Below are 24,967 nucleotides of genomic sequence, written 5' to 3' on the forward strand. Positions count from 1 at the left end.
AGGGTGTCAATGAACATATTGAGAGAGCTAATGTAGCGTCGCTGATGTGTGTCTGTGTTTGTGTGTGGGTGTGGATGTGGGTGTGTGTGTGTTTCCAGTCTCCGACATATTAAGCATCATGCAGAGACAATGATTGTGTGTTAGTATCCTCAGTCGTCCTTAAACCAAAGACTGGAACAAACTATTATCGGCATATTAGCACGCGTGTGTCTGAAAGGACAACAAAAATAAAGAAGTCATCAGGCGGTGGAACAGCTGCAGCCCAATCAAAGCTGTATGTGGAGAAAAAACAACACCATTAGAGCCTCTCCTCTTGACTGCAGGAGGCTCTCTGCACTTTAGTGTGAGACATTAGGGTCGTAATTGAGTTGCGGCGAACAAGGCCAACGACCAGAGCAGAAAGGTCAGCGGCTCGAGATTATTGGGTTGCCGTTTGGAAATGCTACTAAACCCTGCAGGCTTTGATCATTTGCAACAAATCTCTTCCGACAGATAAAGCGATCAGATGCTATTTGTGGAAGCATAACATTTACTTAGAAGCCGTGAGGTTGTAGGTTCAGCATCAGTGCGCCGGATACACATCGTGAAGCCAGACTCAACACTTGTGACGTCACGTACTGACCCAGTCTCTCCTTCCATGTAAAGATTAATAACAGTAACACACACAGTTCTGGCTTTTATTATATTAGTGTATCAAAGACCCTACAAATAACTAGCCCCCCTGTTGCTCTGCCAGACCTCACCTGCAAAACATGTTCGCCGTGATCTAATTTACGGCCGCGCACTACACAGAACGAGGATTGATTTTTAAACACGAGAACGACATGAATAACAATATCATGCTGTGCAGACAACAAGGACAATTAGCAGATTGATATTCAGCGGGAAAATGAATTGCTTCTTTGATTAAATGTTGGAGGAATTAAATTAACCTCCTCGGGCAAAACAGACACGAGGCAGGGGGGGGGGCGGGGGGTTTTCAGGCAACAGCTGTTGTTGTTATGTACATGTCACAATCGATATTCCCTTCAATTTACTTCAAGTCGTTTGACAATGTTTATTTTGTGTGACATAAGGGGACACCCTCCATGCTTCATTTTGATCATCACATTTTTCTATCCAATAATAGGAAAACCAGTATGTTAAATTAAGGGATATATGATTAAAAAGCAGCCAGTAGAAGCTGCCACTTGAGTAGCGACTGTAGATAAAAGCCACATTCAAATAAATTAATGAAACAGCCAAGTCATTAGGTCTGCTTCATGATATTAGTAAGTAAATGTCTCAGCATTTAGTGTCACTATTATAGTTCATTAAATTAGTTGTTTATGCTTTTATTTTGAAGGCAGCTTTGGGCACTGGGTGATTATATTGGAAACAGGTGGAGGTGGGATTGGCGCACCAGAAATGATATTTGTTTTTATTACCAACTTTAATATTTGTAATAAACTGCACAAAACAATATTCTTGCCACGGAAAATGGGTTATAACCTGCATAAGATTCAAGATCTGGTGCCACAGAGTCAGTTTGATTTGAGTTTTTGCTGCTACATCCATTGAGTAAACAATGTATAAAAGCGTTCAACCTTTCAATATCGTCACAATATCGATGTTGATCAATGTATTTGGTCAAAAAGTATTGCCATATTTGCAAAATTCCTTATAGCCCTGCCATAGTTTAAGAGGTGGCTGTTGCTGATGGTAGTATGGATACAGTTCAGAGTGGACAGTATAGCATGAGGCATTGTGGGTACGGTTCCATAAACCTGACTAATGTACGGCTCTCTGCACTGAGCTGCAGTTTGGTCTGAACACACAGTCATTTGATCCTTTGTCATTACAGCAGAGACTGATGAGAGCAGCCTGAAGCTCATCAGCGCCTCTCTGATTGGTTTAGAAGTTCTGAGAGTTACTTTGGTTTCAGTTTTTCCTTTAAAAACAGAAAATCATCTGCTCACATGACCTAAAGAAATCCTGTTCTCTCTGCTGCTGTTTGAGCAGATTGTTATTGTGTCTGTAGACTCAGAGGCACAAATAATGACCCGCCTCCTCATCCTGTAAAGACTCCGTTTTACCGTAATGACGTGAAATAAGAGACGGGGGTTACTGCAGGAGGGGAGTAAATGGTGAAATAATGGTCAATGGAGAGCTGAGGCTGAACAAACAATAATGTATTTAATGTTCCTGGAGAATTATGAATGCACTCTGTGGCAGGAGTTGGCTGTCTGGCTTTAAAGTGCTGTTGCTGAAAATAATCCTTTCTCCTGCTTCCTGCATCATTTATTAAATTTAGACTTCATTTCTTCTGACTCAATGAAAAGGGTCAGTAATGAAGGACCGACAGGCAGAGGGCGGGAAACGACCTTGAATGAATTATTTAACGGGTCGCGTTGCTTGAATTAAGTAAGTCAAAGATTGACAAAGCAAATCAGACAGTTTTGATTTGCAAGCAGCCATTACTTATTCAAGAGGGGTCATTTTTGTAAGGGGAGAAGTACATTTCAGATAATTGAACAAATGCCGAGTGCAGAACGGAATGACCCGGCACGCATCTTTGCTCTGTGACACAACACACATGAATCTGAATACAGCGGCTTGTTACAGTTGTATAAGGACAGTAAAACGTGTTTATATGCTACTAAGCTTAGATTGTAGCACGTTTTTTAGGAGGGAAAAGGCTGCTCTCAAGTCAGTAATAATGATAATAATAATTTAGATTTTTATAGCGCCTTTCAAGAAACCCAAGGACGCTTTACAATGGGAGATAGAATAAGTAAGTAATAATAAGTAGGGACAATAAGGCTTGTCAGATTGAGTTTAAAGTCAAGTTTTTTTAAGGCAAATTGGTGATAATGTCCCATAATTGATGAAGTTCGACCATTGTAGCGTCCACATTATGATTTCACAAGAAATGCTTCTCTATAGACATCTACTGAGAAAGGTATTTCTGCATGTATAGATTAAAAACTCATATAAATATATCATTAGTTTTGCGTTGGCATTCCCTGGATGCTCAGAAAGATGCCTGTGCTGCAGCTTAATGGACTTTTAACGCCCTCTCGTCGCTCTGCCATCTTGTTCTGTTTCTAAGGCGTCCCAGCAGGCTGCGTTCAGCAAACAGGTTGCTCCTCGTCCAAATGAAAAATGAATAATCACCAGCCTGGTTGTGGGGGCATGCTCCATGATAGCTAGATTGTAGACTCTAAACTAAAGCATGTGTAGCATTTTACATCTCGAGTCAGTCAAGACTAATCCAAGCAAGACATGCAGGTCATGTAAAAAAGGCAAGCTTTAGGACTTGTCAAATGTATTTGTAAAATGAATGCGTCTTTTTATCCTGGGTTTAAGTCTACAGTTGATAAAAACACAGGTCCTGATCTAGGATCACAAGCTGTCTGTGGATCTGCATAGTTCAATTAAATACTGCCAACAGTTCCTCGATTGCATTAACATCATTTATTTATATCAATATTTGACCAGACACGGCCAATTACGCTTCATTTCTCTGCTGTCTGCTGGCTAAGGAGTAAATGAGTTTCCTGGACACGCTTCACTGACCTGTGGTCTTCGGTTCCAGGTCAGTGGAGTGGAGGTCCGAGTGTGAGGGACTGTGAGACGAGTCAACGCGCATCATGTCTCTGAGAGCTGGCAGACGACACATCATGAGAGTGAGACAATTAGTATGAATAGTTCCTGTGTGGGGGCTTTTCATTTGGACCCTTTACAGCCTGATCTGAAACACACTGTGAAAATAATGTGCTGTGTTTCTCTTCCAGAGCTCTGCCAAGATGGGGCTTCTCAGTCTCCACTGGTCCTGATTGACTGTCCATACAGCTGAGACACAAATACTGTACGTTATTATTATTATTTTGAAGGGAGCAAACATATTGTTAAGGGGGTAAAAAAAACAACGTGTAAACACACAGTAAACAAAATATATGTGCCGAGTTGCCCTCCTAAATGGCTAACTTAAGCTAACAGCACTAGCATTGACAACATAATGTAACTCCTGAGACACTCATTAGCTTCCTCTTGTTGCCATGCAACCAGTTGCTTTTAAACATGGTAATTTCTAACCTGACAGACGCTTGTTAGGATGGACCAGCAGCCAAGTCGTGTGTTAATGTAAGCTATTGAAAGTGAAGGTTTATAAAAGGATTGCGGATGATTATGATATAATGCACCTCACGCGTTATGACTTTTTTACGGCATACTTTGGCATATTATATTTTATTTTATGTAAATTATATAGTTAAATATATTAAGACTATTTTTCTCTTATAAAATGCCAAACTGACATTTTTAATCAAATGCATTATGGCCCACTACAAATAAATGTTTTGTAGCATGCTATATTATGCAATTTTGATGACATTATAATACATCTAATATCTTTTTTAATTATATTTGAATGATCTAATACCTTTAGAACATGGCCACAAAACTAAAACCAAAATCATTTAAATCCAAAGAGAGCATAAGGAGGTGATTAGTAATACTGGGCTATGACAAATAAAATTGAGTTAATTGACCTAAAAATATATATATTAGCATATTCAATGATCTTTTAATTATTTTCCAAATGGCTTTAGAATAAATATTTGAATGGACATTTAAAAATAGAAATGTGAAATGAATGCATTCATATAGATTACAGTGACCGGTATAATAGCTGTCGTGCTGTGGAGGTAAATGAAAAAGCTTCACCATCGTGTGGAATGAAAAGACACACACCAGTTTATAGGCTGCTTTTTATCATATTGTTTCCAACTGTACATGGGGGGGGGGGGAAGTCCCGTATAGGATCTACTGTAGCTCTAGGAAAACTGAATGCTCACATCAAAGCAGTTTGTTATAAATAATTTACAAGAAAAATAGTATTATAAGAAAGATATAGCGCCTCAGGAGGAAGGCACTGTCCTTGAACTCTTTTCATAGACCTTTTCTGTACATTATGTCTTTACATGTATATCTTATGACAATCCACATCACCAAAATAGAAAGAAGATGTATTTACAGATATCAAAACGGCCAAAAATAAAGGCTACAAACAAAAACAGCGTGTCATCAGAGAAGACTAACATACATCTACAAAACACTTTCTATATAGCTTCTTTCTTTTTTTTTCAGCAAAATGCCTATGTGCGCACACAAAATTAGGAATAATAATAATATGATGTAAAACCACATAAGTGAGTAAAAAACAGTTATTTTAAAATACATAAAATGAGTTATAACTTTGACAGATAATGGTAGTGAGAGACAGAATGTGTTCTGGGATGCATCTGCAGTAAAGGGATTTCACCGGCCTCTCGTTTCCAGAGTAAGGCCTACTCCATGTGAAGTGTGAAGCACGGAGAAACAGCAGCATTGAGATTCTGTTCTGATGATAAACACTAATCGGTTGTTTACATCCAGGCAGTAAAGAGTCACCATGCACAATGTGTTATGCAGATGCTAAGTTTCCCGACTAAGACGAATATGTGATCTGGGTTAACTTACACCACCCTGCCTCCTTCTAACAAATGCAGACAAAACCAGCGTGTTATTAGGGATGTCCTGAGTGCGCTAGGAATTATGGGGGCTGGTGACTCAGGTTATAAGGCACATCTCTCCCCCCCGAGGCTCCGGGAGCATCATAATGCCCTCCAATGAGATGCTGAGGCCACAAAGAGGACATATTGAAAAGTTGCTCCTTATGCTGTGTTGTGACGTCTGATTCGAGGGAAATGGACCGTGTACATTGTGAGGAGTGGATGAAACACAGAGAATACATTTCCACAGTAAACCTCTGAGGATCTCGGCTGCACCCCCCCCCCCCAGAGATTCTTCCTGCAGTCTTCAGAGTTTGATGTGGGATGCTGGTCTCCTGCTGGGACCCTCAGCTGAGTGATGGAGACATCAGTGAGGGGTCCCCTTCCTCCGGAGCTCCAGAGTGAGCAGACCCTCCTCCCGGCCCAGAGCGTGCTGCACCCCCACCCTGTGAGCCGTCTCTGTGGCCGTGATGTCGATCTGAGCGTACTTGCTGGAGCTCTTTCCTTTCAACACACAACACAGAGATTCTTTTAACTTCAAGTGAGAGACAGGAAGTGGAACATTTCAATATTCAGCACTGAGGAATTTACATTCAACACTTTGCCTTTTGACTTGCGGCAAGGCAAGGCAGTATTTTTCAGCACACGGCAACCCAAAGTGCTTTACAAAATAAAATAAAAGACATTTATGAATAAATACAGTGGAAGCACATTATAAAAAGGCATTTAAAAAGCAAAGATAATAAAATAAACACAACAGGTATAAAATACGTGGATAAAAGCCATACTGCAGTTTGAATTTGAACAACTCATCCAAATGCAGCGTCAAAAAGATACGTTTTTAATCTGGATTTCAAAGTATTAACAGTTGCAGGCCCTGTTATAGGTTGTTGATCTCTGTTGGTTAGGGTTACGTTACCCTAACCCGTTATGTTGTTCGTGTATGATCCCTCTTTCATTTAAAAACCAAGTTATGTTTTAAGCATGACAGCTGTAGGCCTATAGCGGTCAACTGTTCAAACTGTGATCACCAGTTCAATACATTTGACAAATTCGACTTGGTTTCTATACTTATTTGAACATGTATTCATTTCATTTTGTAAAGATTTTTCCCACATTTTTTTTATTTTTATAGGATATGTACATTTCGGTTAACCGTTTTTTTGGGGGTTGAATATTCAAATATACATTTGCTTTCAAATTCCCATCCCCAGTGTAAAGACTTCAGAACTGGAGTGATGTGATCCACTTTCTTAACTGTTGAAATGTGACCATGAGTCCATCACTACACCTACTGTAGATTTCTGGCTTTATTGGTTGTTTTGAAGTGTGCCGACTGAAGCTCTGCCATGACTTTTAATCGTTCCTCCTTTGCTCCAAAAACAATAATCTCAGTTTTCTGTTTGTTCAATTGGAGAAAGTTCCTACTTCCTACACAACAAAGCGAGCTAGAATGATGATAGTGGATTGACACAGAATTAGCATTTTAGTGGGAGCTTTTCATTTGGACCCTTTACAGCCTGATCTGTGAAAATAATGTCCTCTGTGTTTCTCTTCCAAAGCGTTCTCTGCCAAGCTGGGGCTCCCAGATCCTTTGGACGATTCAACAGACAAACATTTTATATTTGAAAATACGTTTTCTCTGTCCTGTGACTGCAGCCAGACTCACATACTGTGAGAGGATCTGGCTCATCGTGGTGGAGCAACATGAGGAAACTACAATTACATCTAAACCTCTCCACCACCACTCGAAGCCTAACAGAGTTGTGTTGGATTCCACAGGTGATCCATGTCCAGAATCCAACAAAGGGACCAGGACAAGTCTGCGGGGTGAAGCTCGTCATGATGTCAGTGCTAAGGTAAAGGGACTCAGTCTAATATGGCCACTAAGGGGTGTGAGACTTCATTCATTAAAAGGAACAACAAATAGTTACATATGAAAGCCTTTAAACACATTTTACAATTCTGTTTTCTTACCCAAAGAGGAATGAATGCATTTAAAGAGACATAGATACTGAAGGATCTTTAAATTGTTTGGAAATACTCCAAGAGATAAATGTGAAATTGAGTCCAATCATGTTACATATGAAGCTACAGCTATATAAAGAATGCTAAGCTTATCACAAAGACAGGACACATCTACATTTATCACTCACTAAAATGTGACCTGTTTGTTTAATAAGTAATAAAAACACAACAAATCTAAATGCACACATTTAGGCAACTTTTCTGTTACTTAGAAAATGAGCCAGGCTAGCTGTTTCTCAGAGACGTTATGCTAAGATGAAACTGGCTGGAGCTTCAGATTTAGCATACAGAAACAAGTGATATCTTTGCATGCAATCCTCATGTAAGGAAGCAGATGAGAGTATTGCCATGCATATTGTCTATTATCATTTTTATTGACAATATTGTTGATAATCAATAACTCCAGTAGTTCTATCTTTGGGTACATGGGTTTTACCTTCCTAGAAGTAAACGCTTGCTGTATTTCTAAATCTTCAATAACAATAAACAGAATATATTTTGGTTTTGGAAAGTTGTTCGAGCAAAAAGAGGCTTTTGAAATCTTTACCTCGTACTCTTGGAATGAAAATCTGTGTTACTATTTACTGACATTCTTTAGCTAAGAAAGAAATCATTAGTCAGTGCAATCGTAACCCTTACCATTGAAAAGGATAAAGCACATTCTAAATCCAATTCCGAGAACTGATGAAAGATATACCAAATGTTCAGAGAGACGTGTATCTCTGCCCTTGAGGCCAACTGATGTCTTACGGTATGCGACAAAGCAGCAGAATATGCAAATGGCTCCGTTAAAGCCTTAAAATTCCCCTCATGTCACCTCTTCCTGATGCACGTCACAGGCATGGCCGTAATTCTGGGCGCTTCCTTTGCGTGAAAATCAAATGAGCGGGACGTCAGGGTTTAATGGCTAACGCAGTTTGAATAAATATGGCTGTCATCTCCTGTTGGCGTTATGTGTTTTACAGTCTCATAAAGTGGAGGAAATCATAACCAGCTCCTAACAACGCATTCATATTCCCTGGAGGAGGGTCCCATTTGAGCCGGTGAATTACCAGCTGTGATCTGAATGCCCTGTGACCCCCCCCCCCCCCATCCTGTGATATATTAATGTGGCCGCATGCTGGGATATAAACTATACTGCTGACATCAGACATTAACCCCTCTCAGAGCTCCTTGTCCTTCTGACCTGTCTGTCAATTAGCGCTCTGCGGCGTCTCCATGGCGACGACTCGGGTGTCTTTCAGCTCCACTCCTTTAACGCTGAACGAGTGAAATGGAATTACCCAACAATCGTGTTATCTAGAGCGACTTTCTGACATGGATAGCTGCGCAGATCAGGAACATGAGACGGACGGAGACAGGGGCCACGGCTGGGGCCCCTTTACTTTCGTTTTAATCGACTCAGGATGTCGACTTTCTTCAAGTTCAAACCTGTGCATTCAAAGGTCTTCCTGCATCTAATCCATTTAAGGTCCTCATTAAATATTCTCATTAATCTTTTATGATGTTCTAATGGCAATCTGGATTTGCATTAACAGGCCTTCATGATTTCCTAGTTTATGATGATTGGCATTTACAGCGTGTCCATCGGCTCTGCTGTTATACAATGCAGTGTAGCAGGATTTAACAAACGTGTCTTATAGAAGGAGAGTTGTGTGTATAAGCTAAACTAAGTAAAGTACGGAAGAACTATCAGTTAAAAGAAGATAGATATGCGTATAACAGAAATGCAACATCTTTGAGATTACTGAAAAACTACAACTCCTCTTAGGAGAGGAAATACTGCTGCCTACAATTCCCAAATGTTTTTGTGCTGAAATAATACTTAGTATCTTACTTTGAGAAATCCTAACATGTCCGATTAGTCGGATTTGAAGGTTGTTCCAACACAAGCAGAACTAAATAAGTAATAGTGTGACAAAAACAATAGATATTTTTTTTATGAATCTGACCAGACATTCTTTGCTTTGATTACTTTCTTACTGTGCTGGAAACATATTTAGTTTGGTGCAAAAAGTAGACCTTTCTGAGATCTACTTGAGTTTCAGTATTGAATATTTGAAGTGAAATGTGTATCTGAAGCTTCTCGTTGATTTTCTTCACAGGAGGACTTTGCCATGCCCCTCCTGTTGATCACATCTGGATAAGGTAGGATCATTATTACTCTACAGAGAAGTGTCCTTACTGTGAGGGGGGGGGTGTGCGACGGTCCCTCTGGGGCCCGGCTCCAGCAGCTCCAGCTCCATGTAGTTGAGCTGCTTCTTGGATGTGGGACTAACAGGAATATTCACATATGTCACACCTTCACTGCGAGGCCTTTCAGGAAGCGCCACCTCGGGGGGGAACACAAACACGGCACCTGGGGAAGTGAGAGTAACACCGTTTTAATCCAGATCAGGACGTGTCTCTGCCTATTCTAATATTTGGTCCTTTCCGAGAGGTGTGAACAGTTATTTTTACAAAACCCCAGAGGACCAGAACCAACTAGATTTGTGAATATGTATACCGTATCTCCATGCCAAATAGCCTTTAATACACATAAGAGGCATTCAGGTGCATCGGGATGACTTTATCTTTATTCAAATTAACAGTTATTTCGCCGCATATTATGGGGATTGGTTTCCATTTGGTTCCAGCTTGTTCATTGTAATAAAAACTGTCCCTCTGCTACAGAACTCCATCAGGATTACCTTGACAATACATCCTCGGATAAATTTGTCTTTTCATGGGATTTTATGTCAGAAAGAAAGCACCAGTCCGACATTTATTTGAAAGGTTTTTTTTGACATTATGACCTTAATTAAAAGATAACAGTGGAGAAAAGGAGAGCTGGTGTTATTTTAACACTTTATCTGTTCTCCATCAGAAGCTAGAAGATGTCTCCCTCTCAGGTGAGTAACACTTGAGGCAGTCCTTATCAAAGCCTGCTGTTAATTAAAGTCATTCAGACAGATATCTGCACTCAAGTCTCTATATTACAGCAGCAGATCTGGGATCAGCAGCTCCACTGGCACACTGTGTATTCTTCTGGATTGCCTTCTCCCCCCCAGAGGCTCATTTTACATGATCTGAGGCCCCAGGGTTAGATGATGGGATGCATTATGGACATTTTGTGTTATGAGGCAGTTAAACCCAAAGTGATTGCCCTTATAATCCCACCCTCAGCTCCATATTTAATTCCTTGCAAATGTAATGTTTTTGTGTTGGCAATTCAGATTTCTTAGTAAAACCCAACACAGCAGAAGCAGGTTGGGGATTATACTGAAATTATTTCATATTCTAATTTCTTAAAATGTATTAATTTTTGAAGCAAAGAGTTAAAAAAAAAATGTTGAGTGAATTTGCATAATCAGAATATTGTGTTCTCTCCAAAGAATAGAAAGTAATGAAAGGAAGAAATACTGAAATGTATCCAAACAGATTTGAGTGAAGTGACTTGAAAATAAAGTGACTGATTTCTGAAGTCAACTAACTTCAGCACTGTTCATCAGAATCACATTTATGGCCACATGGTTTCTTGATAAAGTCACTTGTTTTGACTTATCATTATAAAGTAAAGCTGCACTTTCCACAGGAGTAGTAACCAATAACTTAATGAAGATTTCTGGTCTAAAATGTTTGATATTTATGGATTTTCTTAATATATTAACTGCTAAATGATTACAAAGCCCTCGTTAGCTTGTTAACAATTCACACTTATTCAGGGGTGTGAGGTTTCACTGCCAATATGTAGTGTGTGTGATGCACTGCATTTCAGCTAAAACTAACTCACTGATAAACAGAGAAACACTTCATAACAAAACAACACCCATACAAATAATCCCAACAAAGAGTTCAACTGAGGGCCTCTCCTGCTTGTGTCAAAATATTGCAAAAACTATAAAATTCTGCATCAAATATTTATAAATCCATGCCACGAAAACGTAGTATTTGTTTTGATTCAGCTGTGTTGTAATTAAACCTTTCCATATTTATAATCCAGTAAAGGATTGTACATTTGTTTGTAGAGGCTGGGTAATGTGCAGCGTTTGGCGACAAAAACGACTTCACCTGCTGTCGCCTCTTTCTGAATAGAGAGGCGAAGTCCCGCCCTTCTACTTCCGCCCCATGGGACCTTATTTCGGAAAAATTATGTATTGAAGTCAATGGGGAGAGAAAGATTATCTTTCGATCCCGTTTGAATTGTGCCACGAATTACACATATGTTTGTCAATCTTAAAAAATCATTTCCATGTCAAAAAAGTCACAGTTTGTCGTAAAACTGTTAAAATATAAGACTATGAAAAATACGCAACTAGAAAGACTACAAATCCCAGAGTCGCGTAAGTGATGTCATTAACGTTACACATTACACTCGTGTTACTCACCGAAACCTTGTAAAGCCGGTCCCGCATGCTGGCTCTTACGGAGCGGCCTAACTCCCCTTGTGTGTATGAACAGCTCTCAACATGCCCAGACTTGTAGTGATTTTCACCTCGTTTAATACTTTTCGCCTCATTCTGAAAGAAAGAGGTGAAATGTGCCAACGTGACGGCCATCTTGGTGTGTGGTGACGTGTGCGAGACGGGAGATGTAGTTAATTGAGCGTTTCACACAAAAAAATGTGTTACTTCACAGTTTTACGACACATTTAAATGTTTTTGACTTGTAAAATTATCTTTTAAATGGACAAACATAATATGTGTAATTCGTGGCACAATTCAAACGGGATCGAAAGATAATCTTTCTCTCGCCATTGACTTCAATACATAATTTATCCGAAATAAGGTCCCATGGAAAGGGAGGGACTTCGCCTCTCTATGGCAGCGGCTCCTACCAGCAGCTGGAGGCGGGGCCCCCGGGGGCCAATCACAGAGGAGCCATTAGCCCCCTCTCAGTGGGAGCAGCCTTATCCCTAATTGATCAGACACCCAGCAGCAGTGTGGGGTTTATAATGGCCGCCATTACAGCAGTGGGTTAGCCCGCAGCTATAGGAGGAGGGACTCTCCATAGAGCACTCTGCAGAGCCTCTGGGGGGGGGGTCACAGAGTCAAAAGGGGAAACATGGCTCTAAGACATGTGTGTGTTCAGGGGGGGGGGGGAGACCGGTTTAAGCTGGTTTTCCATCTTTCTACATCCCTCTGCAGGCAGGCATTGAGGAGGTGAAAACATGTACAAGTGTTCCCAAAGGAGTGATGACTTTACTCAAAAGGACAATCCTTTAGAGACATATTCCATGTCATGTGTTCAATAATTGAAGAGAATAAAAGAAGATGACTGTTAAGTAAACAAACTTACAAATGGCAAACATTTGTAATTAAAACGCATCTTTCTACCCAGGTTCACCTGCCTGACTTCATCAGGAAACTATTCTTTTCAGATCCCATCCTTTGAGACAGCAGTCCAGCCAGCAGGAGCCCCTGATGATAGAAACAAAGCCAAGACCCTGCCAAAGACCCCACTGCCAGGGTCTCTGCGCTGATAGGTGAGTGTTTTCGAATCACCTAATCCTGATTTTGTTGTTGATGAAATTTGATAATGAATATCAGAGCAACAAGTCAGGATATGAAATAGACATTCCCAAGTCTTATACAGCAGTCCTGCAATAAAACAGTTCACCAGGGTTTCATTGAATAATCAGGCATGCCTCAAAACTGATTTCCTACAATTTGTCACCAAAATGTTACTAGATCCATTTTGCACAAACTGTCAAAATGACAATAATTAACCAGTAAAAGTGCCACAAGAACAACCTGAACAGACGTCTCAGAATTCAAACAAACTGTTGATATAGCGTCATCAATCATTGCTGCTATCTGCCATCGTTCATAAAAGTGTTACCAAACTTCTCGGACATCACACAAAAGTCTTTGACGCATTTCAGTTGCCATGGAGCTGGCCTCCTTACATAACCTGAACTTGGTTGCCTCCTGCGCATCCCCGTCCATTACCTGCTCGCTGAGGCAGGATGGTGTGTGTGCGTGCGTGTGTGTGGTGACAGCAGGTGTGCATTAGACTGAGGGCATGTTGCAGGCTGAGGGATGCCTAAGTGGCCGAGCGTCCCCTGACAGCGGTCCTCTCACCATCGATGTGAGTCTTCTCCTGACACAATGGGGTCTTACATAACTCCAGTGGAAGGCTTACATGAAATGCAGATTGATTAATAAGTGTTCCAGCTGCAGTGAGCCCTCCACTACACAATGACCTGAGGCTTTTATTCAGAATTATATTAATGGCAACACAAATGACTGAAGTGACTAACACCGCTGCTACATTCTGTCCCTGCAGATACTCTCTCTACTACATCAGAAGGATCCGTCCCCTGACCCAGAAGGCAACACAGGCCCTGGTCCAGGCTCTTATCATCTCACGCCGTGACTACTCCAACCTCCCTAAGTTCTCCCACACTAACTGGTACTGGCCTCCCACGCTGTCAGTGGCTCAGGCCCTTCCTACATTCAGGACATGGTTAAACCGTACACTCCAGCACTTCGCTCTGCATCGGCCAATCGGCTTGCTACTCCTTCACTGTAAGTGGGGTCCAGGTACCCCTCAACAAAAACTTGCAAAATGATGATTATTTTTTATCAAACCTCTATTCCTAAGAGCAATATGAATGATTTGTAATCTACTAAAAGAAGCATTTGATGTTTTTGTAAATGTCTTGGTTGTTGCTGATGAATCACAACTTTGACCCTGATCTGTTGGCTCCAGACATTATGCAGCACTGTATGCTATGTTCTCCATAAAGACTGTAGGAGCCACATATGAAGTATTTGCTGTGTTTGTTACGTTACATGTTTTTGAGTCACTATAGGTGGTGGGCGTGTCATTGGATTTGTGTGGTGATGTTTGCGGTTACATCTGGTTGCTTTTACCTGCGCACTTTGTGATAGATGGAGGGGGAGTGAGCTGGAGAAGGACAATTGTTGTTGACCGCACGCATGCACGCATAAAAGAATATACGCATATGGATATGGACTATTGAATGTTTGCTTTGGAAATAAAAGGTCAAACGCATACTGGTGGAAAGACCAGTGCGCGTCCACGATGTTTTTCTCTTGTTTAGTCCCTCGCGGCACTTTGTTTGGAATATTACTGCCGCAATAAAGACAGCTTCCTGTCAATGTCACAGTCCATTAACCTGAATAAAGTCAAGTAAACATTATGCGTATTGACAATAAGTGTTCCTGTTTGTGTGCCATTTCAGACACTTAATGCTTCATTTAATTTGATTTTATTCATAATGCACCTGAAACCAACAGGTTTGTTGACTCAGGTGCATGACTCATACATCTATTGGCTTTATATAAGTGGCTCCTGGTGACTAAGAGGCCGGGGTAACGCACAGCTGAAAACTGACAATGGTCTCACCTTCAGTCTCCTGCAGCAGCCTCTGCTGACTGTAGCTGCCCATCAGCTCGTACTTGCTTTTCTCTTCTGCCTGCAAGACACAGAGCACTGTTGATCAGAATATGCACAATGTGTCATATGTATACAGAGGAAGGGTACACATTAGAAGTATTAATATACAGACGCAGAAATTCACTGCGAGCTCCGGGCTACGGTAAGTCTAACACTGTCCGCAACGGCTCATCAGCATGGATGGATAACCAAGCAACCTCTGTGAGAACAGCTATTATGGGATGACCATTGGTGGTGGAGTGCAGCCATATTGTTTTCGGTCTCATTGAGGCCCACTGTGCACAGAAAGAGTGATTCCTTTAGGGGAAAAGGGGTCCACTGATACAACTGTATTTTATATTTATAGAGAAGGACAGCTGATGGCCAATATGTTTTATTGTTTTCACATCTGATAAAATAAAAATGTATTTACCACTGCTGTTGTCTGCATTGTCTCTGTTCACACTTATTTGACATTGAATCGTTTTAGTGAACTAAAGAGCATTAATCAGCAGATTTGCTTGTTTCTAAGACACAACCAAAATGTTGTAAATGTACATAAATAAAACAATTAATCAACAATGTTAGCGTTGGTGCTTTACCTGGTTTTGAGTCAGTAAATGCTCAAACTAAAACTATGCCGATTAGTCAATGAATCTGGCTACGACAACAGTTTACGTTTGAGATCATATGATCCAAAAGTGTATCTATTGCTGCTTGACTTTTCTTCTTTTAGCCGAACAGTAAATATATTAAGTACAGAGCTTACAAAATGTTCAATTACAGATATAACTCTAGCCTTTTCTAAAACAAGAGTTAATCTCATCATATCAGACACTTCCCAACACGTTTGGCTGAACCCACAGAGAGACAGTGGAAGTGTGTGAGTGGTCGATAGTGTAAAGCGGATTAGAGAGTTTTGATTGGCCTACCTCAGAGTTCCTCTCCATGATCTCATAAGCAGGATCAGCTCTGCGTCGCTCCTCTTTGCTATTAAGCCTTTTGTCTGGTGGCAGAGAAAAACAGTGTGTTTGAAATATAAGCCTTTCAACTACTTGTGCCAATGCCAGGAAATAAATTAATCCCACATTGTACTTTTCTAAACCATCTTGTGAATCAAGTCAGAGAAAGTGCTTTCTGAGTATACATTTGTCCAAATTAATCAAACAAAAGCTCATCTCACAATAAAACAACTATGACACATGGGGAGAAAGAATCCCTTCCGAAGCAAACAGTGTAGTGCCATTACTTGTCCTAGAAACATGTTAAACAAAAATCTAATTTACCCATACTAAGTGTTTTTTTGCATATTTTTGACATACTATATGACTTGATTTTGAATATTTCCGACATACTATCCAATGCCGGTTTCTGCATATTTTCAACATACTAAACCATGCTATTTGTGCATAATTTCAACATTCTATATTATGCAGTTTTTCGCAGAATTCGGACATTCTTTACAGTCGTTTTCCATATTTTAATATACTACACTATGTCGGTTTCTTTTCAGACCAACTTGGCAGCTTCTGATTGGGTTAACTTTAACACACGTTTTAAAGCTTTCATAAGAGAGTCTATACTGCATACTTCAATCACAACCCTCAAGAACTCAGTTGTACAAGCAAAAAAAAAGAAAGCAAGCCAGGCGGAAAATTGAGAACAAAAGTAGGAAACAAAGAGATCCACTTCAAAAGGGCTGAAGAGGAAAAGGACACCGAAGAAATCGTGGAGGCTTTGTTGTGAGTTGAAGAGGAAACTGAAGAAGAGGAGACTGGAGAAGAGGAAACTGAAGAAGAGGAGACTGGAGAAGAGGAGACTGAAGAAGAGGCCTCTTACCTTCACTGGCCACTGTGGGAACATTTATCTCTTCGTGCTGACCCTGGATCTGTGATCTCCTGCTGGGAGTCTGATGGAGCGCTTCCTCATCAGCAGCTGCTTCCTGCTCTTGGCTTTTCTTCAGGCCAGTTGGAAAGGTTTGGGAGGTTAAAGTGTTCCTGTTGCGGAACATTTCAGAAGGTGCGACCCGTGGAGGGGGGTGGCAGTGGTCCGCTCGACACTTTAAACAGTTCTCATAGATGGCATGTCTCTTGTCTGGCTGTGGATCAGTCGGGACACAGGGGCTATTTGGTGCAGATTTGAGCTCATTTCCAAATCTAGGGCTCATTGACTCATAGAGGTTCAGGCTGTTAGTCTTGGCCTCCGGAGAGCCCAACAGCTCAGCAAGCAGACTGGCTAGTTTCTCTCTTCCCTTCCTTGGCAGCAGTGAATCCTCACTCGTCCTCACTGCTGGCGTCTCTGAGCGGGGGAAGCTTCCAGGGCCAGGAGAGGCACACCGTTTCTCCAGACTTCTCCTCGCTGCATTAGTGCATGGACTGCATGGTGATTTGTCAACACTTTGATCTGCTGGGTTGAAAATATGATGTTCTGGAGGCAATAAACCCTCAATACAATTTGATTTCTGCTCAAAATCAAATTAGGGAGCTGCCGCTGCTACAGTCCATGATGAATGTTTATTATCAAACATGCATCAACTCTGTTCATGCAGGCAAGGATCAATGCATGCTGTGTGTATGGAATATTTGACTGATTTCACGTACCTGGTATGACAGGCGCTGCTGAACCGCTAACTGGGATGTACGGCGTTCCCTGTGAGAAAAAACAGAGAATGACAGAAATGAGATTCTTAATGCAAACTGTGTTAATTAGATGAATAATGAAGTATCCTCTTCTCGTCAAAGCCTGCATACATTGGTGTTTAAATGTGGGGCCTTTTGAAGGAAAAGGCTGTAAATGATCTCCATTTTATTCAACTGGCATCAATCCCATAAGAAAAGAGAAAAACCAACAGAGCATCGATCCATCTCTCAGCACTTTCACAGACTCTCTGACAATCGGTTTGGTCCTAGTGAAGATATTCATTTGGAAAAATGGTTCACAAATACCAACTTTTCATATAAAAAAAGGCCAAATATGTTTCCTATAACAGCTGGGCATGGTGTTGTTGTCTTGGGGAGTACTTTCAGCTGTAACATGTAGTACTAGAGCAGGGGTCTCCAACCTTTTTTAGGATGAGAGCTACTTTCAAAAAATAAAACAAGTCGTGAGCTACTTTTACTTATTAAATATTTAGCACATTTTAACATTATTATCTGCTGACCTTTAACCTTTGTGTGCTGTTTGGGTCTGTGGGACCCGCTTTCAGTATTTACTAAAAGAAAATGTATGCAATTATTTTAACCTGCTTTATTTGGGGGTGGACCTCACCTCCTCTAGGGGGGTCCGGGGGCATGCTCCCCTGGGAAGAGTTGTTTTTAAATGTTGAAGTGAAATGCATCAATCTGGAACACTTTGAGCACAACATGAATTCATGGCTACAGCTCTCAACACTCAGATGAAAGGGAGCTGTATACTTTTCAATAATCCAAACATCTTTAGAATATGATCACAACCAATAACAAATAATTTAAACTTGATTATTCTTATCTTATGTTACCTAGTTAGCATTCTTTATTTTTATTTATGCATATTTTACTAATCACTCCCCTTTTAAACTGTTAACGGCTATATTAAATATATAAAGGTGTTCTCTCTCTCTCTCTCTCTGTCTGTCTGTCTCTCTCTCTCTGTCTCTCTCTCTCTCTCTCTCCCTCCGTGGCGATGACGGCTTGAGTTAAAAAATAATAATAAACATATTTGTAAAGTGGGGGGACACAAACGGGATTTCGAAAAAGTGGGAGGGACATGTCCCCCCTATCCCCAGTGGAAATTACGCCATGCGTGTGTGTGTGTGCGTAAAGTGCAATAAATATATATGCAAGTTGCAACACACACAGTAAAACTCTGCCCCTCATGTGCTGTATAGGCTGGCACGACTAGGCTGTGTTCAATGGGGCCACATTGCTTTTCTTCCCGACTGCAACGCTGGTCCCGAAAATCAAGCAAGAACGTGACAACACAGTACAGAAGACAATTCAGGTTGCACAACATTTTGGATTAATTCAATCCCATCCCTCTATCCTACACCCACCCCCCCACTTCACAAGATCTGGCAACATGAAACGTGTCATGATACAGGGGTTACAATGTATTATATTGTTGGATTAATAGGCAATATATATATGTAGATATGTTTTCTTTTGAACTGGTCTTTTAACTGTGAGCCAATTAACACTACAGGGCGGACTGTGTGATGAATGCCTCCCACACTGCTGCTGTCTGATGAACTCATGTTTCATTCATTACACCGAGGACTGGCTGGAGGGAAACAAAGGAAACAGGACATTTTGTTCAGGTAATCCATTACTGTTTGCCTTTTTACCTAAATGCACTGCCAGCAGGGGGGGCTATATGTTTGGAGTATTCTAAACTCACAGCTGATATGGAAACACAGGACAAAGAAGTATTGATAAGGATTTCCAAAGAAAGTATAGTATAGTTTAATATCAGTATCGGTTTAATAATATGCGTCAGGTTTCTACTGAATTACATCGATTACACTACACCGAAAGGTATAAAACTGGTGTTTATGATGTAAGACTATTCATCACAGGCAAGCAGAACACTTCTTCATATTAAAGGGCAAATCAGCTGATCCATCCTGAAATTCAGAAAGTCTTACTTCAGTGAAAAAACAAGGTAAAGCTGAAACAATAAGTAAATTATTGTAATAGTTAATTGTTAGAAAATTAGTCGTTAACTATTTTTATAGCAGATTTTATGTTTTTTTTACCTCTGGGTTCAGCAAATGTGAATATTTGCCTATATTCTTAGAGATTTATTTATCTAGATATCTTTGGGTTTGAATTGTTGGCATCTCAAAACAAAATATTTCAATATGTGAACTTGGAATTACAAAAATGTTTATGGGCATTTGTAAGTCATTTCTGTCATTTTATGGATCAAACGATTCAGCACAAAATCCCCATAATGAAAATGATTATTAGTCCCTGCCCTCAAACAAATATGAATGAAGGAGACATCTCCAGAACACCATGACCTACCTTGGAGACAACCGAACCTCATGGTTAATATGGAGATGTTTTTACCTTAAAGCCTATTTATCGTTGGTATAAAAGCCCTAAATACATTTGGACGACATTCAGTTTGGAGATAACACAAACCTTTTGCCTAACAGTTTTGAATCAAGAAATAAAATGGATGTAGAGGAAGTGAATAACGGCACTCACAAGGTCTTAATCAGCTTGATAGTGTACAGTGACAGAGTCAAACTAAATGAGCTGCTGAGACGCTCACTTGTTAAACAGACGGACCATGGGACTGCTGGTTGTTTTGTCACCAAACGCAAAGGTCATATTGACAGCAGGCGATGGAACAGATGATACAGGGAGGAGAGCGCCTGCTCACACAAGCTGCTGCTGTAGAACAGGAGTTATACAGCAGAGTGTGCTCAGGAGAACATTTGAACACTGTGGCTTTCTTTAAAAGGTCACTTTTAAGGCAAACAGACTGATGACGAGAATATAAGTTCACTTATATCTGAGCTGGCACAAGAACGACATAAACAACATAAATATATTTCTGCTTACCTTAAATCCACCACAAACGGAGCAGATGGTCACAATGGTTTTGGGGACCGATGTGTCACTAGAGGGCGTCACCTTGGTTTTCTTACTCTCCTCTGAGGGGCGGTCTAGTTGTACATTTGTTGACTGTGTGTCAGTGTTTTCCGAGTGACCCTCGGGGGTCTTGGCGCTGCTTTGATCCCCCTGTGCTGAGTCTGTTGTTGGGCCTGGAGAGGCAGTAGCGTCCTTAGTTAGCGTGGAGGGTTCATTGTTTCTGGCCGTGGCCCCCCCACTCCCCTCCTGTAGCACACTCCTGGGGCTGTCGTACAGATACCTCAGTGATGAAGGTGTTCGGTATTCATGTGCAGGTGCAGCGGAGCAAGTACAGGGGCTCAGGTCTTGAGCCAAGTGGGGGGGCAGGCTGAACACAGAGCCGAAGTCCTCCCCGGGGGGGAGGTCCAGGCTGCCTGTGTAGGAGGAGAAGCTCCCCGAGTAGGAGGAGTGGCTGCCGGTGGCGATGCCGCTGTCAGAGGAGCTCTGACGGCCGATCTCCTGGAGCGGCCGGGGGGGTCTTGGGGGCGGGCCGGGTCACCCCCCCCTGGGTGACGGAGAGCTTCTCCATGCTCTGTAACGCCAGTTTAGCTCCAACATGGCCGACGCTTTCAGATGGGTTGGAGGACGGCTCAGTCCAAATGGCCATCCGGCTGCTCATGCTGCTCTCTGATTGGCTGGTGTCTGAAGCGTCCGAGGAGCCGGACATGCTGCGGTCGTCCCCCCCGGCAGACGCACAGTACGACACTGCCAAGACACACAACATCAACGACACTTTGATGAATGTATTCAACAGCTGTAACAAAACAACTTTTTATAATCAACTAAGCATAGATAAAGCATCACAATATAATGTATCTTGTCACTTGCATCCATAACATAACATGAATAATACATCACATGTGAGAGAACTGACGATTCTACTAACTTAATTGAAATGTTAAGTGCAGCATCATTATGTTTTGGTGTGGAACAGAGATCACTGCAGTGAAAGAATGATTATGTGTGCTTTGGGATGGTTATATAATGTAGGGATATATATTCAGAGCAGAGTACTTTTAGCTTCAGCTCCAACTTTTAAATCACAGTAACATGCTGTACCTGTGCTGCTCCGGTGAGAGAGCATGCTCAGCCGTTTCTCCAGCTCCTGGGCGTCATGGTTCAACTTCTCCTCCGAATTCGTCTGACTGCCACTGGGGTCTGTATGGAGAACATCAACGAGTAAGTCACAAAGGCTTCATTTATATATATATAGAAATCTACAGACTTAAAACAGCAGACCTTAAATGAGCGCAGTCAAAGTAAATAAGTGACGACACGGTAAGTTTAGCATGTCTTGCTACTGTCACTGAGACGTGGGATCAAAAGAGACGCAGCTGAGGACTCTGAGGCACAGCTGTGGAAACACATCCAACAACAACAACAACAAGGGACACTTTGAACCACAAGGGTCTCACTCACAATATAGTTGAATAATCTGTGAGCAACAAGATGTTAGTGAAAAGACTAACTTACAAGCACTTTGCCAGGAGTGTTGTGTACTATGATTTGGCCTATGAGTATAACAGGGAAGTAGAGAGGGTCACACAGGGGAACACCTTGCAGTATTTATGCAACATACAGGGTTATTTTTAGCGCTGCCACTTGGCTGTGTTGGTACGCGCTCTGCTGCTCGTGCTGTTCAAGGATCTCATGTACCCGCCACCGCCAAGGTCAACTTTAAAACTGGATCGATACTTTCCCTTGACCCTGCAGCAGTGACGTGGTAATGACACCGAATTCCTTCATGTGGAGGATCGATTTACAGCACACAACACTGTTCTCAAATAAAAAAACAGACTGGGGAAAAACTTTATATAAGTTTAGTAAGCCTTGCCACTAGTGCCCCTCGTCTCATTAAGTTGCATGTTTTTGAAATCCCGTCTTTATCTTGAAGACAAGCAGCTGTTTGTGATACTAGTGTTTATACCATTTACAGTATATGCTGATTTTAATTTTCTTTTTACTTCCTGTTGCAGTTCCATCCTGAACTATTTTTTGCCAAAAAGCATGTCCTCCATTTGTCAAACATCATGTGCATCTCAACAATTCAAATAGTTAATAAAGCTTCACGTGTTCAGGAAATGTACTTGGCCCGAGGAACGCTATCTACAGTGTAGTTTAGAGGATCATATTAAATGTTTTACTATTATACTTGTAAATTCTAGCGAGAGCGTTCTGATTAAATCAATTGTTTTTCTCATTATGACTAGATGTGTTTCTCATAATTTTTTTATTACATTTTGTAATCATATTTTAATTTCATTAGGATAAAACTGTGTGTTGGTGCTTTCAAAGGCTCGGTGTGGCATGTAAATCAAATAGTACAAAATGTGCCAGAAGAATTATAATCATTTCACACTGGTTGTCATGGCTGCAACCAAAAGGTATTGTTCTGCCTCACTCAAAAGCTGTGAAAAATGAAATCAAAGTTTCCCACAGCATCTCCACTTACTGCTGCTGTTTGATAACCAGCTGTAGAGTCATCAGTCTCATATGACACCCTCACGCCTTTTAAGAAGGTTTCCCTGTGCAACCAACAGCCTCCCAGCATGACCAAAGAACAGCCAAAGAGATCAGAGGACTGGGGTAATATCTGTTTGACTGACAGGTGTCCCGGCCTATTACACAATGAATTTCTCGGGCTTACTTATCCCGGCTAAGCTTCTTTAGACTAACGCCTCCTCCCCTCTGACCAAAATAGGATTGTTTTGGCGGCTGCAAACAACACTCCTCCCTACATGTATGTCACGTCTGCGGTTATGAGATAAGGAGGAAATACACTGACACTAAAACAACTATAATAGGAGGACAGAATTGTAATCACCAATCATGAAATAGTTTATAAAATACTAGTTTGAAAGGAACAGTTTGACATTTTGGGAAATACGACTCATCTGGCGTTAAATATGAAGCTATAGCCATCCGTTGGTTAGCTTAGCCTAGCATTAAGATTGGAAGCAAATGGAACTTAGCTACATACATAAAATGAACTTGGTTGAAAGAAATCCTAGTTATATACATTCTCCTCTTTATATTGAAGCAGCCATTTTAATGTGTATTCCCTATGGCTTGATTACTTGTTATGTAATGAGAGGCAAAGAGAGGTGGATACAGTACAGCATGAAGGGTGACAAACATAAAGGCAATTCATGAGAACAGAGGCGGAGAAATGTAGTCAGGAACAGAGACACAGACTACCAGGTGAGAAAGTGAGAGACACAAGAGTGGTGGGGGGCTGAGTACGATATGAAGGGGGGGGGGGGGGGGCAGCAGTGGAATCCTGGGGATGAGGTTACATACATGCTCGGAGTGATTAGGAGTCTTTGGCTGCTCTGCTGGTGTGAAGCGAGTCTTTGACCCCTCACTCTCGCCTCGACATCCTCCCTGCTATTTATTCTACTACGCAGCACAATAATAGGAGTATGAGCTCAACCTGTGATTGGGCGGCGAGATGTGTGAAAACCAGAATATCCACGAGGCCCCGCGGCTGCGTGCCAAGCTCTCTGTTGAGTGGCACTCTGGGAGAGATTTCTTTCTTTTTTTTGTGTTGAAAATCAAAGTGTTGAAGTGGACAGCAGGAGAGCAGAACATGTCTCACAGCTTTAGTAATATTAGACCTGGCATCCAAGCTGGTAAAATTACGAAAAATAAAAGTTTCAGATAGATAAGGAACAGGGATGTAAATGGTCAATAGAGACATTTGAAAATAATATCAAACCAATGTTTAGAAGACAGGAAAAGGAGTCGAGGATTTTAAAGTCGAGTGATAATTCTCTCTGTTGATTCGTCACTACTTTTGTTCCTTTCCCATCTTAAGCCCCATTATTAATAGCAGGTTTAAATTTAAGAGTAGGATTAACTTCAAAGATGAGGAGGAACATAGGCTCTATTATTCTTCATTATCAGTTTGTTGTTATAATTTGACTAATAGGTGGATTAACTCCGAAAATTGTGAATAACGCTAAACACAATTTCCCTGAGACTACACTGATTTGCTTTTCCTGCTCAACAACCCAAACCCCATGTTCAATCACGTAACACAAAGAGAAGCAGCCAATCTTCAGTATTGTGAATCTGGAGCCAGATGAAGGCTGCAATTTGTGCTTGAAAAATGCAAATTACAAAATTGATTAACCTATTAAGGATTCATTTCCTTTTCCGCTTTCAGCCCTGGCATTATGTTACAAAATCACAGAGGAACTGCAGTGAAAAAGACAACTTTTAGAAAGTAAACTAGTCTCTCCGTCTGGTTTTCCCAATGGGTGGCAGGAGAATAGCGGGGGACGAGCCTCAGCTAAAGCTCATTATAAAAACAAACTTCACTGTTACACAGAAAGTTTAGAAATATTCCACTCTATTATCTTTGCAAAACTTTTTCAAGTATTACCAAATGGAGATCATGAT

The 24,967-nt window shown here is 41.1% G+C and overlaps 1 protein-coding gene across 1 annotated transcript in view; it reads right to left on the reverse strand.

Annotated features, from left to right (window-relative positions):
• Positions 1–4,748: 4,748 nt before the first annotated feature.
• LOC117488073 (protein Dok-7-like) overlaps positions 4,749–24,967 on the reverse strand; it is a 30,134-nt gene continuing 9,915 nt past the window's right edge. Inside the window, 8 exon segments of the mRNA XM_034136806.1 lie at positions 4,749–6,038; positions 9,748–9,921; positions 14,916–14,985; positions 15,878–15,951; positions 17,546–17,594; positions 20,495–21,046; positions 21,048–21,268; positions 21,623–21,721. Of these exon segments, the coding sequence (XP_033992697.1) occupies positions 5,902–6,038; positions 9,748–9,921; positions 14,916–14,985; positions 15,878–15,951; positions 17,546–17,594; positions 20,495–21,046; positions 21,048–21,268; positions 21,623–21,721 (1,376 nt within the window). The 3' untranslated portion in view covers positions 4,749–5,901.

The sequence above is a fragment of the Trematomus bernacchii genome, unplaced genomic scaffold (genome assembly GCF_902827165.1).
Source record: "Trematomus bernacchii unplaced genomic scaffold, fTreBer1.1, whole genome shotgun sequence".
Lineage (NCBI taxonomy): Eukaryota > Metazoa > Chordata > Actinopteri > Perciformes > Nototheniidae > Trematomus > Trematomus bernacchii.